The sequence below is a fragment of the Cervus canadensis genome, chromosome 8, assembly GCF_019320065.1.
Source record: "Cervus canadensis isolate Bull #8, Minnesota chromosome 8, ASM1932006v1, whole genome shotgun sequence".
Taxonomy (NCBI): Eukaryota; Metazoa; Chordata; class Mammalia; order Artiodactyla; family Cervidae; genus Cervus; species Cervus canadensis.
Window position 1 is genome coordinate 75418064 of NC_057393.1, and position 16537 is coordinate 75434600.

General features: G+C 36.7%; 1 protein-coding gene across 3 annotated transcripts in view; it reads right to left on the reverse strand.

The window, feature by feature from the left end:
* Window positions 1-16537, reverse strand: part of CABCOCO1 (ciliary associated calcium binding coiled-coil 1) — a 158704-nt gene that overhangs the window by 3026 nt on the left and 139141 nt on the right. For all 3 annotated transcript variants that reach the window (XM_043476872.1, XM_043476874.1, XM_043476875.1), the window contains 2 exons: window positions 3177-3299; window positions 2624-2764 (listed from right to left, as the gene is read on the reverse strand). In XM_043476872.1, the coding sequence (XP_043332807.1) occupies window positions 2624-2764; window positions 3177-3299 (264 nt within the window). The remainder of the gene's footprint in view (window positions 1-2623; window positions 2765-3176; window positions 3300-16537) is intronic.

The following is a 16537-nucleotide window of genomic DNA, read 5'->3' on the forward strand; positions in this document are numbered from 1 at the left end:
TTAACATAAAAAATTTAAGGATTCACACTATTTTCAGAAATTTCTGAATTACAGAAAGTGAAATATGCTTGTAACTACAATGGAGAATGAGCTCTGAGAAAAACTGTACTCAAAACATGAATTCACTACTGCCTTTTCCTACAAAAATTATAATAGACTATGATTTTTACCATTTTATATTTTTGAGTATGATTTTTAGATAAAGAAGGAGAAAAAAACTATTGGAAAATTTAAAATATCTTACAAATAATAATTCATTAAATGTTCCTACAGCAAGTCACTGGTTTATATGCACTGACCATTGATAAGTGGCTACCTTTGAACAGGGATGAGACAGTTTTAAGAGTGAAGAACACTGGAAGGCAGGTTTTAGAAGTGGAAAATAACTTAGCCATTTAAAACAGGGAGAAATTTAGGTAGGCAGAGAGTAATTACCTGACTTGGAATTTGACCAAGACACAACAGTAAACACTGAAAAAGTGCCACACCACTGGAGTATTAAAAACCAAAGTAGTCTGGTTGTGATATTAGAGGTTATGTGGTTTTTGTGGATAACACTGGAATTAGAACTAGAATCCAGTTCACAGCTCCCAATCAGGGTCTTTCATCAACTTCTGACCCTGGAAACCCTAGACCAATGACTTAATATTTCTGTTTCTCTCAGTTTTCAATTTACTTATTAGAGAAATGCCTGCCTAATTCAAATGGAGTTTACTAGGATTATTGACAGAAAATATATAAAGGGGTTTGCTATCTTGAGACACTGTATAAATAAACATCATCAAGCCATTTTATTGAAAAACTGGCAATAATTTGGCTCAGGCTAATGTCCATGAATCTACTTAATATGGAAATGATCAAGGCACCTGAAAGATCTGCATCCCTTACCTCTGGTCCTTTCTATGCCTAATTCTCGATGGGGGATCAAGATGGGGGATCTTGTCGTCCAGTGTCCAAAGTTCTAATTACATTTAGATGAGCCAGCTAATGGACTTCCAGGCCCAGTAAGGATAGCTACAGGCCAGTGGGACAACACTTACACATAGAACCATCATATTCCTTCTGCTATAAGGGTAGTGATATAAATGCTACAGACTCTTAATATTAAAAAAATTTCAATGAATATTTAAAAAACATACTGCTCACTACATGGAACATGGCCTCAGTAAAGATGTTTTCAATTTTGAGGGCCTGCAAACAATTTTATTACTGTCTAGGGCCTTGGTGATAATTTCAGAGCCACAGGATCACAAAGGAGCCCAGGGCCATGATTATCCATAAACTATATTTAGATGAAATGTTATCAAATCTAGAGAGGAGGTATGTTTTGAACTCAGCTTAATTCAGCTGCACTCTGCCCGTCTACAGAGTAACCAGTTATTACATTCATGGGGTTGTTAACAGTAAAGCTTTGTGTAAAACGTGTCCTTTCACTATTTCTGGTAAACACTAAACACCCCTTATTAAGCCGAGGACTTTGGCTGATTCTGTTGGCATCGAATTATTAAATGTTCATGTAAATAGTACATTAACACTTGATGATTAAACAAGTAACAAGGTATGCTATTGCCAAGCTAATCTTTTATTCCCTCTAAATTGTTGTTAATGCAGAGTGCTTTTTATATATCGTCTCATGTCCAAAAAAAAACACTGAATCTTTCCCTGAGATGCATTCATATTTTAAACATGCAGCATAATGTCCTGTTGGTTCATGTTTATTTCCATAAGAAATTATAAATCCTCTCAAAATATGCAAATGACTCTTAATTATTTTGCCTAGGAAATGATGCAAGCTTTTGTGTCGAGGTAGAAATGGTGTTTTATTTTGGACAGGAAAAAATTAAGTATAAAGCTAGTCTACTGATTCATCATTGGCAGTTGCTACTGAGATGGCTGTTGTCATCACCATTTTCATGCAGCCATTGGTGTCAGTGGAAACACCATTAATATATAAATATATATTATATACACACACATATATATATATACACATATACACACACACACATATATATTCATTAGCTAGGCTTCCCTGGCAGCTCAGACGGTAAAGAATCTGCCTGCAATGTGGGAGACCTGGGTTCGATCCCTGGGTTGGGAACATCCCCTGGAGAAGAGAAGGGCTACTCACTAAAGAGTTGGATACGACTAAGCAACTTTCTCTTGCACACATCCATTAGCTCTTACCGATCTACGAAAAGGAACAACCTATCTGAGAAGGAGTTCAAAGATAAGAAAGCCTCTCTTTAGGAAGTTCGTGGAAAGACTAAGCTAAGAATGATGGTCTGAGCTTTAGTGTTTACTGTTTACAAGTGTACTACTATTACTCCTTCATGAGCAGTCAGTCAGCGTGACTGGGCATGACATGTTTATTGGTCTTGATGCTGCATGATTCTGTAAACTGGTAACACACCACAAAATGTGCTATTAGTGAATTTATTTTGCGATCTTACTGAGTCTCAGATGACTCAACTGACAGTTATGTGGAGATGTTACATTGAGCTCCTCCATCATCAGCATCACTCTTACTGGCAGAGTGTGGGTAGTGTTTACAGACATTAAGGTTGAGTTTGGCTAATTAACAAGTAATAAAGTAAGTAAGCACACTATCAAGGTTGATTACCTGAATGCTGATTAAAATGTCATCTGTGACTTGGTCCAGCACCGATTTTATCTCTTCAATGGTAAAACCAACTAACAGATCAGTTTCTGAAGTATCGGCTTCTGGCTGGGACTCTTTAGGGCCTTGTTCTTGATTCAACCCCTAGAATATTAAAGGTAAACAACTCTCAAGTAATTTCTGGAGCCTTTACTGATTTATGTGTAACCTCAGACTTCTCTTGGCTGCTTTCCTATCAGAAATGATGTCAGTCTAGGTGGATTTTGATTTGATGTTTTCCTGCATTTTCATTATTCATGAGCATCATGACAGGTCAGTAAGCGGCACTTTTACCTACTCAGAGAAAATGAAGGTAGAGATTGGGGAAGGTGGAGCAGAAAATATTAAAATTGCTGAATCACCCTCAGTTGGCTCACCTGTGAATCAATGCCAAAAGAAACATTTATATTTAACTAGGAAAGATCGGAAGGAAAATAGAAGTGCATTTGGTTCTTTTTCTCCTACTAGAGAATATCATACTGAGACACAGTGAAGTAAGAGACAAAAGGAAACATACCTTTATTTCCATATCCAATGGTGGAGGTGGCTCTATGAATGTTGAGTAAATATCAAATGAGATTCCTTCTTCTAGAGGATCAGGGAAAGGGTGATCTGCTGGATTCACAACCTCTATCAATTGCTAGAGGGGAAGAGAAGAGCTGTATTATGACAAAAGCTCTGGTGAGTAACCACAATTTCATCCAATATACATAAAGTTCCAAGTCTATTATTTTTTAACTGCCATTGACTCTGAATTCTTGATGCCACAGATCTATTAGCTCTCTAGTGCTTTTTGTGCTCTGATAATTAGCATTTTACTTCCCCCACTGTCTTATTTTTCTATACTATGTAGTTTAGGAATTCACTTTATACTGCCTTGATCTTGAATTGTTCCATGGGTCGGTGTTCCCTTCCTCCTGCCTATAAGTTCTCTGGAGGCAGAGACCATGTTTTAGATTCTCTGTGCATCTTCTCCAGTTCTGGCAGAGGGTTTGATCTTAAAACACGCAATGACAGCCTGATGGTGATTGATACTACTCAGTAGAGTCTGGCTGTTCTTGCAGACTGAGCTTGCCCAGTCACGCTGACTGACTGCTCATGAAGGAGTAATAGTAGTACACTTGTAAACAGTAAACACTAAAGCTCAATGGTGAAATGGCCATGAGAACTTCGTGATGAGGATAATAAAGGTTCTAAAGGTTAATGTACAAAGTTAGCACAGAGTAACTTAGAAAGATGTGCAAAGTCAAGCAAAAATACTGAGGGCAAGGCAAGATGTCACTGAAAGCATTTAACAATTCTGTGGCAAGATAGTGCCAATCAGAGAAGGGTGATGGGTGGTCAACAGTGGAAATGAAGAAACAAGTCAAAGAAGTGTCCATCTCACCATGCCTTGAGAGAGAGAGCAGAGATGAGGGTACTGATGGTAAGGTCCTAGGAGCTTGTTTTTATGGCTCTGAGATGAAGCTACCCACTGTATGCTGACAAAGTCTTAAGACTACGAGTTTTGGGACTTCCCTCAAAGCCCAGTGGTTGAGAATATACCTTTTAAGGCAGCGGATGCTACTTTGATCCCTGGTCAGGGAACTAAGATCCCGTGTGTGTGTAAGAGTGTGTGTGTGTGTGTGTGTGTGTGTGTGTGTATAAGCACACACACGAGTTGTGTCTGACTCTTTGTGAGTCCATTGACTGTAGCCCACCAGACTTCTCTGTTCATGAAATTTTCCAGACAAGAATACTGGAGCAGGTTGCCATTTCCTACTCCAGGGGATGTTCCCAACCCAAGTATCGAACCCTTATGTCTTGAGTCTCCTGCATTTGCAGGTGGATTTTTTGCCACTGTGCCTGCCACCTGGGAAGCCCAAGATCCTATGTCCTTAAGGGCAACTAAGCCCGTGTGCCACAACTACTGAACCCGTGTACTCTGGAATGTGCTCATGACAACTAGAGAGAAGACTGAGTGTTGCAACTAAGACCAGATGCAGACAAAAATTAAAAAAAAAAAAAAGTGCCTACAAGTTTTAAGACAATAATCTAGAAATGCCAAAACACCAAATAATTACTATCCCATGGGGCCTGGAAAAACCCTGAAATCATCATATTCATTTCTAACTGTTCCACATATTATAATACTTCATCTTTTACATACTAATACTTTTGATTTAACCCACTCCAGTACTCTTGCCTGGAAAATCCCATGGACGGAGGAGCCTGGTTAGGCTGTAGTCCATGGGGTCGCTAAGAGTCGGACACGACTGAGCGACTTCACTTTCACTTTTCACTTTCATGCATTGGAGAAGGAAATGGCAACCCACTCCAGTGTTCTTGCCTGGAGAATCCCAGGGACAGGGGAGCTTGGTGAATTGCCGTCTATGGGGTCACACAGAGTCGGACACGACTGAAGTGACTTAGCAGCAGCAACTTTTGATTTAGATAGGTTTTGGAATGAACTGAAGGCTAGGTTATTGCCTGGTCATACCAATATATTTTGCCTTGAATTTGTATTACTAATTTTAATTTGATCTTATAGGAAGTTGCTGCTTGGTATAAATATATATAAGGCCTGAAGTGTTATAACTTTACAGTCAAGGCAATTTGGAAATCAAGAGATTAAATGATTGGCTTAAGGTCAAATAATTACTTGGTGACAGGGCTAGGAGTTAAGCCCTGGTGTGCTGATTTTGTGGCCTATGCCGTTTTCAGTAAACTGTAATATGTCCTCATGTTGCCACATTTGGCAGCTGCTGATATTATTAAGCCCTTAATCTTTATTCTGTTAGATGACATCATTCCAGATTATTCATCCTAAATTGACCAAGATGACTAAATGTTAATAAAAATAGAAGATCGAAAAAGCTGTATCAGAATAATCTTTCTGTCTCTTCACATTAGGAAAATATTCTTTTTTCCTAAATGGGACATCCAAGCATTTTCATCTCCTCACAAAATTATTTGTACATTTTTTCAGCATGCTTGCTTTTTTATCCTCCTACACTTTACATTGCACTTTATTTTACTAAGCTAGAAAAGTGAAATAGTTAAATATATTTTAGTGTCTTCTGAAACATTATAGATAAAATAAATAAGCTGTATATAGGAATCCAGAGACAAGGGAAGATAATGAGGTATTTACTTGGTTGACTAAAGGAGACTAAATTCACTAAAGCTGACTTTAATATAGGGTGAATCGAGAAATTTGAGGGGAGTGGTAGTGAGTTAGACATTGAAAAAAGAAGATAGAAAGGAATTGACTGGTATTTATTTGATTTACCACAGGCACTGAGAAAGTAAGCAGGAGATAACCTGCAAGGTAAAAGTATTTTCTTTTAATGAAGGAGAATTTTATCTTGTTGCTTTTGCCATATCTGTCTTGCTGGTATAGTTTTCCATACACAGGCTAAGCCTTTCTGCTAATTTTCTTTCCCTTTGGTGGAAGTCATCAATAGATCACATCTCCAACCTGGTAGTAGAGAATTCTACCATCTGCCCACCTGTATCCTTTCTTCCAACAAATTATACATTTAAATACTTAGAGCAAACAGATATTTGTGCTCACAGATCTTATTTTATTCCTTAAATCCCGTGTGGTCTGGATTTCTTTATAAAGTTTATCTGAACTGCTTGCCAACTCCAACTCCTCTGTTTTGCTAGTCTTTGGCACTGGTGCGTGTGTGTGCATGTGTGCATGTGTGTGTGTACTGGGCACCCACTTTGAAACTTGGAACTCCTTAGTTCCACATCATCGTTTCTTTGGTGGGGTGAAGCTCCTATTTATCCCAAGAACCTGAACCTCTGACTCAGAACTAGGCTTTCTTTTCCTTGATTTTTATGAGTGTAGCTCATACAGCTATTCATTTATTTGATTCATGTACAACAACTGGCAGTGAGGATTTCTTTACTTCAGGGTGTTTTGCATACTATCAATGAACCAAACCACAGCTATGTTTTTCTTTCACAAAGGGTCTATATTTGGTTACGTTAGTAAGATACTATAAGGGAGAGAAATGTCCCAATTTCAGATGAGGGTAAATGTAAAGTCATTTCATTAGTAATACGAAAGTACATTTTCAAATATATAGCTTGAAATAAACATAGTGCCCAGAAGCATCATAGTGATTTTTTTCCCCATTAAGTAGCCTTTTTAGAAAACAAGTTTAAGGAAAATTAGAATCAATAATTGTGGTGAGAGCACAGAGCCAGCAAATATGTTTAAATGAAACCGTCTGATGCAATACTTTCTTTAAAAAATACAATTAGGCCTTTGTATTTTTTTTTTTTAACAAAACCTCATGTTTTACAACATCACTGGTTCTGTAATAAAATCTATTTAAAACAGAAAGACATGGTCAGCTTTATTAAGTTAGATTTTCTGAAAGAACGTTATAATTTCCTCAAGTCTATGAATAGCTGAAGCAAATTAAACTAGTTTTATAACTATTTTATATATTCCTGTAGAACTGTAATTGTCTCATATTTTTTCCCTCAAAAGTATAATACGTTACCTCTTAAATCTGAAAAATAAAAACAGAAAAGGGATAAAGTATGTTTATAAAAAAATAGTCCTATTTGGTACTCTGGTTTAGCAACCCCCTCTTTTAGTCTAAAAGAGAATAGCACCCATAATCTTCAGATCAGAAAACAAAGAGAAAGACTTTAAGTGATTTGCCTGAGGCCTAATGCTGGGATTAAAAATCAGGAGTTTCTGATTATACACGTACATCATTTGACCAAATGATTAGCTTTGCCTGACTTTCAAATACCCCCTAAATATTACTTTGAATGTAAAGCAATAAATGTGTTTCTTTTGTCATTTTTGAATGCTTGCACACAAATGGATATAATAAAAACAATCATGTTGTTCCATGTGAATGCCATTTATATTTTTTCTGATAATGAGCAGACCATTTGAACTAAGGTGAGTACATTAAAAGCTCTAATAAAGAAAAGAATAGATTTCTAAATAGAATAATGAACTGTTACGTGAACATACAATAAATAACATCTACAGATGTGGTCACTAGAAAATTTGTTTTGCATAACTTACCAGTATACATTTCCCCCAGATGTTATCTGTTACATGAAAATTAACTTAAGTTGGCTATAGTGTTCATTAAGTGCACACTGCATTAGTGTTATTTAAGATGGTTTATAATCTGAGTTTAGTTGAATTGTGCCATGGTATTTAAAGAATATCAAGTAAATGGCTTTTGGCATAATTTATACTCATAAGTACAAAATTTCATCACCAAACATTATGCAGCTTTAAAAACATCCAAGATCTTTACTTACAAGCCAAATGAAATCACTAGAAGTCGTTTAAGAATTTACATATTCAATATGAAATGGACATTTACTACAGGAACAAATAATAGGGATTTTCAACCTCCTGGAACTCAGGACAGGGTCAGTTTAGGTCTAAAAAATACTTACAGGAATTAAAACCTGCTTCTAGATATTTCTGTGTTTGAGAAGTATAAAGATCTTATCTGAAAATTGTGTTACTTCATGTTTTCTTTTTCTACTTTATGTGTTAACATTATTGGTAGCATTAACTCCAGTTTGTATTAACTCTAGTTTATTGTGTTTGTTACTTGTTTTCTTATTTTTGTTGTTTGTTTTTGCTTACTGTTATTTATTTAGTATAGTTTTTCTTTGGAAAAACCATAGGTGATTTGTCACTAGTGTTTGTATCACTGAAATCCATGATTAAGATGGCAATTATTAAATTCAGTTAAGTTAGTCAAAATATTAAAAATGCCATTGAAATGACAATTTTCTATTGTTCTGAGTGGCAAAAAACAAGAAAAATTCATTAAACTCTTTTTGAGCTACAGACACAAAAAAACCGATATGCTTCAGAGAGACATTTTTTGGAATTGTCAGATGATGGCATCATAGGTAAACCAGAATTTACTACAAAATGTCAAAGTTTCAAAAAGAAAACTTCATGGTAAACTTCCCCAATAGTAAGGAAAAAAGGCACAAAAAGTCCTATAATGTTTTAACTATTTTCTCCTCTTGAGAAAAAGCATTACTCATTTGCAAGTCTAACTAAGACGTATTGTGTCATTCTGGAAAATTTTAACACAAATTGTAACTCATTGCCCACAATATACAACACATAAAATACCAACACATGAATGCCACCTGCAAAACACAATCAACTCTGGTAATGTCATACTGAGGCCATAAATTTAAAATGAAAAGAGAGGAAATTCAAAAGCTGAGATTATCGGAGAAACTTTAATCCATTTCTAAAGTGTTTTTCTTTTGTGTTCAGGCCATTATAAATTTCTTAATATACCCTATAAATGTAGAATATCAATTCTGCTAGGAGTCCTCCTCCCCAGTTGCATTTTTGACTTGGAAGTAAATTCGCAAATGCAGCACATTAATTTTCTTTCCTATGCTTAATATGCAGTATTTACATTTTGAAAAGGTTCAAAATGTTGCCAGGCTTCTGCAGGGTATGAATAGACATCTAATAGCAACTTCTATTTTTATCCACAGCATACTGGTAGTTTGAACATTTATAACTTAATAGAGCTCCGAGACCATCGGATTCACATGCTAATCACCTAAACAGTGAACGGTAACACAGTACAACAAGTTAGGACAGGAAATGAAGACTACCCAGTTCAGCTAAAGCTGCAAGGAGGAATTTAAGTTGGCAGGCACCAGTAAACCAATTCGCAATCTGGCTAGGACACTCCAGTTAACACCTTGTGCCCACTTTATTTATATTTCTTGATTTGATCTTGTTTAACTTGGGCTTAAATTTTTTTTTTAAGTTAGATAGTTAAAGAAATTGATTCCAGGGTATTTTAGACATCTTTAGTATTTCTAAGTGCACTTCTGTTTAAGGCCAACCCTCTAATTTGAAAAGAAATCTGAGTACCCCTATCTTAAAGACCTCAGACAACAAAATCCTCTCTAATGAATTTGAAAAAGAGTACCTTCTTATACTGTAAAGGCAATCTAAGAGGAAAAGATGTTTTGATCTGGCTCTGGTACAAATACTTCCTGAGGGATAGAACAGTCCTTCAGATACTCAGATATTTTCTAAAGATGGCAATAATCTGGAAGATACAGAATTGAATTATAGGTTTTAGACTTGGTTCTATTCCTAATTGTGTGATGCTAAGAAATCCCTAGGCCTCAGTTTATTTATCTGTAAAAGGAAGATAATGATAATTGCTACCTGGCTAATTGTTTCAAGGCACAAATTAGATAATGTTGGTGAAAATGTTGGGAGTTCTTCAAAGGGAAACTGTTATTAAACCTGAAGGTGTATTATATTACTATCATTTATAATTACTGTTATTATGGAAAGGATCATCTTTCTCATGCCAGCACTGGAAGACAGATTAGAGTAGCCATGATGGGGATACTAGTCTATGCTATTTCTATATTTAATTGGAACATCACCCAAGCAATCCAATTAACTCAGAAGAATTTGTTAATGATGACATCCCATCACCCTGTTTCCATATAGTCTCAATTTTTAAAATACCAAACATATATCCAATGCCCTTTTATTTGATGAATTCCTTGGACCCACCAACAACTTCTCTTTTGGGACTTAGACAGCATGACACAATTAGGTCGGTATGTGGCTTGGTCAGGACTATGGCAAATCACCTTATTTAGAAAAGGAGAGTGTTTATGTTCAACTTTCAGAATTAGAAAATCTGCTTCTTTCCCCCACCCCCAATTTATCACTCTTTTTATTTTTCATTTTCTAGTATCCAATGTGGCTTGTTGTTTCTCAGATTGAGCTCAATTAAAAAGATTTCCTTTAACAAATTTTGTCAAAAGCTGAGTTAGGGCAAACTTTCAACATGTCTTTCTTGTGAAAATCAAAATACCAGAGCTCTTACAAATACGAAGTTCAACACTATACTTCTGACTCTTGAATTGTCCTTATTGTGCAATTTCCTCAGGGTGAGAGACTGAAAATATGGTTAGTACCATTACAAATAATTAGAAAAAAACTAATTCTTTCCAAAAATATCTTTTAGAAGCCACTCACAGTGTATCTGTTTAGCTTACTAAGTTATACTCTAAAAAGCATATCACTGAACTCACTGCAAACTATTTCAAACAGCCCTGATGGTGGGTGAATTTTTGTTTGGTTCATCTAGTATGTTCTATTTAAATTTGAGGTTTCTAGTACTTAAAAATGAGGAAATACTATAAATTACCTCTTGTTTTAAGAATTAGGAAATTAAGTATCAGTTAGTCAGAATAATAAGATGAGTTATGCAATTATCTTTGTGGAGAGCCTATTCTGAATTATGAAATATAAATTTAAAATTTTGATTTTGTAAATATTGCACTTTAATTATATCTTATGATAGCTTATATGAAGATAAAGCTATTTCATGGCTTTTATACTTGAAAATATTCCTTTTGAACAAGTATCTATAATTTGCAGACATTATGACAGACTACACATCATAATGGTTAGGAGAGAAACTACAATGGAAGAATCCGAAGTCTTTGGTTCTAGACTTTGTCTCTTCATGGACTTTCTGTTATTTTCCCAGTTTAAGCTATCTGAGTAAAAGGAGGCTAAAACTATTTGGAGAAAGCTACATATGCAATTTACTTAACTTCAAAGTATATGGATTGAGCTACACTTCAGTCCCAAAGTCATCAGCTGGAAGAAAAAGAAAATCTTTAAAACTATATTGAAATTTATTTTATTTAGAAATATAAAGCTTTTTTGGGCTAAACTAGAATGTAAGTGCTATGAAATCTTTACAAAAGTCAACAGAATATTATTATTCCTGACCTCTTAGGCCCAAGTGTCTATTTTAAGTAATCTGACATTAAAAATGTGCTGACAAATATAGATTAAAAAACAACACAGGAAGTTGTAAATCAGTTGGTAACCCTTAGCATCAAGGAAATAAGAGACCATGAAAATATACTCATTTACTTTAGTCAACCTCAATCTTAATTTTTAACTTAAGAAAATTTGCAGAAGGCATAAAGTTTATATTTTGGATATTTTATTCTTAGTTTATATGTTTCTTTTTTCTCCAGTGGGCTCACAAATTATTACAAGGAAACATGTTGTCATAGTTATAAATACTTCTCTCTCTGCTTCGCTCCCACCCCCTCCATCCCCCTCCTTTTTAAAAATCTCAACTAATTCTTTAACTGTATTAGGCACTCTTTGGTCAGCGGGGCAGGATTTTCTTGCTTCAGAGGAAGTTGCTGTTGATTATTCTTATGTGCCTGGCATTCTAGAAACATGGCTCTTTCAGGAAGCACCCAAGCCCTTCCTTCCATGCAGGGCAGCCGCTTATTATGTACATGGGACAATTATTGTTTTAAGGACCTAAGAAGAGGCATGTCTTCCCTTGCAAGGAACAGCTCTAGGTATCATAAAGTTTCGAGACTTTTCATGGAATCTGAATTCTTCGAAATTAACTATAAAACTGACTCTGTGGACAAACAGCAAGAGATTTTATCAAAAAGACCTTTTACCTATAAGTAATAAATCACTCTAGTTTAGTTAAAAAACTGAAGTAACAGCAACTCTGAAAAAATTTGTTGTTGTTCAGTGGCTCAGTTGGGTCTGACTCTGCAAGCCCATGGACTGTAGCACGCCAGGCTTCCCTGTCTTTCACCATCTGAAAAATTTAGGTGGTATCCTTATTCCACATTTGAATGTTTTAGAAATTTGGATTTTTTTTCCCCCTTAAATGTGCAGTGGGAGTCCTAGGTTGGCTCTGCCATTCAGTAGAGAGTATGTCTGAGATGTGGTTTCTTTATTTGTAAAATTAGGGGGTTGAACTAGGTCATCTCTAGTCCAGTTACAGATGTTCTATCCTATGTTACTAAATTTCAAGTGGTTTTTTCTCTATTTATACAAGACTCACAGCCGCCAGCCTATACAGAGCCTCAGATTCAATATTTTTATGTCATGATGTAGAGGAATATTTGGATTACACACTTAGTGCTTACTGGAATAGACAGGCTGCGGCTTGTTCATTTATTTCTACTTATTTATTTTCTCCAAACCAGCTCCTCCTCCATTTGCTTTATCTCTTGATGGCATCACCAGCTTTTTGGTTGTCAGACTCAAAACCCGGAGGGTTGTCTTCAGTACTTAACTCTCCCTTGTCCCTGATATTAAATCAGTCATAAAGCATGTTGGGGGCACCTCAGTGATGTCTGCCAGACCCACTCCCTTCTTTTACACGACAATGCCCATTGGGAAGGCTTCAAATCCAAATTCCCGCCTTATAGATCTTGAGTACCTCTAGCCATACTGGGGTACCCGGCTTGCACAAAATACGTACAGTGCCTAGCACACAGTGTTGCTGATGTTCAGTCACTTAGTCGTGTCCGACTCTTTGCGACACCATGGACTGCAGCATACCAGGCTTTCCTGTCTCCTGGAGTTTGCTCAAACTCATGTCCATTGAAGCAGTGACACCTTTCAATCATCTCATCCTCTGTCGACCCCTTCCCCTCCTGCCCCAATCTTTCCCAGCATCAGGGTCTTTTCCAATGAGTTGGCTCCAGCAACAGGTGGCCAAAATATTGTAGCTGTAGCTTCAGCATCAGTCCTTTCAATGAATATTCAGGACTGATTTCCTTTAGGATTGACTAGTTTGATCTTCTTGCAGACCAAGGGATTCTCAAGAGTCTTCTCCAACACCACAGTTTGAGGGGTGCTCAATAAATATTTTTTCATATGAAAAATAAAAGCATAGATGGAGGTGCTTTCCCAACCAGTGTCTTGCCTGGGAGGGTATTTCTCCCTCATCCCTGCCAGCTGATATTCCATTTGGCCTTCCAGGCTAGCTCAAATCACCTCAGTGACCTTTTTCTTGTGCTTCAGAATATTGCCTGCTCCTCTTGATAGTACTTGCTACATTGTGCCTTGAGTTACAACCATGGATGAGTGATCTCCCACCACTTTGTGGAAACTTCGTGAGGGTAGGAACCATGTCTCTGGGACCCCAGTTCAGGTTTCTGTACACAGGAGGCATTCATTAGGTGTTGAGTCTTCCATTACGGTAACCATCCATTAAAACATTTTCAGGGATGCCAGTCTGTTTGATCAGTTTTGACTCAGTTTAAAAAGTTTGTCCTGAAAAATGATACCACTTGGACAAGCAGATCTAATGGTTCACTGTTACATCAGTGCAATGCCTGTATTTCTCAGTTATGAATGAAGTTCAGAGTATTCATTTGATTTGCACAATGAAAACAGCTTTTCAAAGACTTGACTTTATTGCTTAAACTGACTAATAGTTATCAGTCAGTATAGTTTAAAATTCTAAAGAATTCCTCAGAGATACTGTTCTCCCTACAGTTTTGGATGGGAGTAACATCAAAAAATTGCTAGACTTTCTGTTGCCTGACTCTGGGGGCCATGATTCACATTGCTCTCCATGGGTTGTCCACTGGCAACCCCCAACCCCAAAAACAATTTGAATGATACCCACTGGAGTTGTGCCAGTGCTCACCGTAACCAGCCGCTTTCATTTATAGGGAAACTTGCTCTAAGCTAGGCATTAGAAATGACATTATAGAAAGCATATTACAAATACTAGGCCCTTCAATTCATACCATGATGTGAGGAGAGGTTTTACTGATCCCAATTTTGGAGGAAGAACCTAAAGTTCAAAGAGGTTAAGTAACTTAATCAAGGTCACACAGCTGGAGTATGTGGAATTTCCTCAGAACTTGAACCCAGATCTATTTGACTCCAAAGTCCATATACCCAATCCTTAGGGGCAAGTGAAACCCCTCTGCTTCTTTATGGATCCCCTAAAATCTTTCTCTCTGGTTCATGATCTTTCTCTCGAGTTTATAATGAGAAACTAGAGGTTCAGAAAAGTAAATGATATATGCACACTATTTAAATATCTGAAAATATAACTTCTCAGGGAATTTCAGAAAGAGAATTTGTTCACTGGTTCCTCACAGCACCGCAGGGCATTGTTTCAGAATAAGCTAACGAAAGTAAGGCACGGAGGACTGAATTTGTTTTTAAAGATGGCAAGATATAAAAAGCATTCGGTTTATAAAGTAATCTGAGAACATACTTAAATTCATCTGTGTAAACAGGAAAGTCTATGAGCATCAGTTTGCTTTTGGTGGCTAAAACTGCGTGTTCCTGTTCAAATAGCAATTTATCCTATTTGTTGTAATTGTAATTACTGTTTTCATTGGAATCACAGGTTTGTTTTTTTTTTCTAGGAACAGGCATGCAGGAAAACAACCAATAACCTAGATAGTTAAAAAAACACATTGAGAAATGGGTATGGTATTGTGAACAAATCTCTTGTGATTATTCTTCCACTGTGCGCTGTAATGTACTTTAAATCCATTTCCATATTTTTAATTAACATTTAGTTCCAAAAAACTTTCTGGAGGCCATTTAAATCACAAATGGGAGAAAAAACAAATTTGCTTTATCAGAAAATTGACTATAGACTATTTGGTGGCTTTTATTATTTTTACATTTTAATGATTAAAATTAAATGTAGCCCCATGACTCACAACAGAAGACAGTGAAATAATTTTCATGACTGATATAATTTTAAAGTCAACCTGGGTGAATAAGATATTAGGTCTGCTGTGGACGAGTTTCATTGTCTGTCCTGTGGCTCTGGTTTCTGATCAGTTCCAACCATTTCGTGAAAAGACTTAGACAGCTGTGCCGAGTTACTCTTCTAGTACCAACCCCGTGGTGCTTTGGCTTCATCTCAACAGCTGTCCTGTTGGGACTATGGTGTTGCTTCGGTCCTGTGGATTTTAGACACCTATTTTCATAGTCTGAGTCACTCATTTCTTTGAGTGGGAAACAGGAGAATGCACACATTTTAAAAATTCTTTGCACCAAAAAACCTGTATCATCTGCTGCTTCATTCAAACCCTGTCACTGTCACAAGGAAAGGCGTAACTGCAGCGCTCTGAGGACGCTTACTCACCCACGGTCCTCTGGCAAGGGCCACTATCCTCATTTAGAGCACAGGGATGTTAGGTACCCACCACATGGGTTTTTTGTGAGGATTAAATCAATGTGTTTAAGGCACTGACAGAGTGCCTGGCATGTAGGAAGAGCTTAAAAGTGTGAAGCTTGTCCTTATTTTTAGATTTTCATGTCACATATTTATGTCTACAATAAACAAAATCTACACAAAGCTCTGTGAGGGTAGGGATTTGGTCTGTTTTGTTGTTTTGTTCCCTACTTTACTGCCTGGGCAGGTGGCTGATAAATAGTGGGACAGTAATAAATATTTATTGAATAATTGAATGCAGGAAATCATTGTGGTCTCATTTGGTCAGTAAATTATTCTATTACTGGTTTCCCCCTGTTATATAGTCTGTTGATATAGGGGGTGCCAAATTTTATGAATTTTTTTTCTGTATCTCTCCCCTGCCCTCCCACTATGACCTGTAACTCAGGCTGCTCCTCATCATGGTTGTCCAGTCCAGTTCCCTGACTTTACATTTTCCTCAAATCTAATGGTTAGATTCTTCCAGGGGGTGTCCATGGAGTTTTGCAAAAGGAATAGATTGTGGCGATGAGACCAGAATATTAGAATGAGTGTAGCCTGTTCCCTGATGAGGAAATTATTCAGGCCAGGAAAACCCTTGAAGGATCGTTCTGGTTTTCACACTTGTATGAACACAGCCTTGGTATGAGGGGTTGCTAATGAAGCTGGAGAATCTGGCCCAGCATGTTAATTTACTTGATTCAGGGAACTTCCTGGTATTTATAAATGAACTCTGTACATCAGACAACTGATATTTAGATAAGAAAATTGGAAAACAGCACACGCTGTAAATATAGTGCTTCAGTGGACTGTAATACAAATTGATTCTAGCAAAGCTAATGTCATT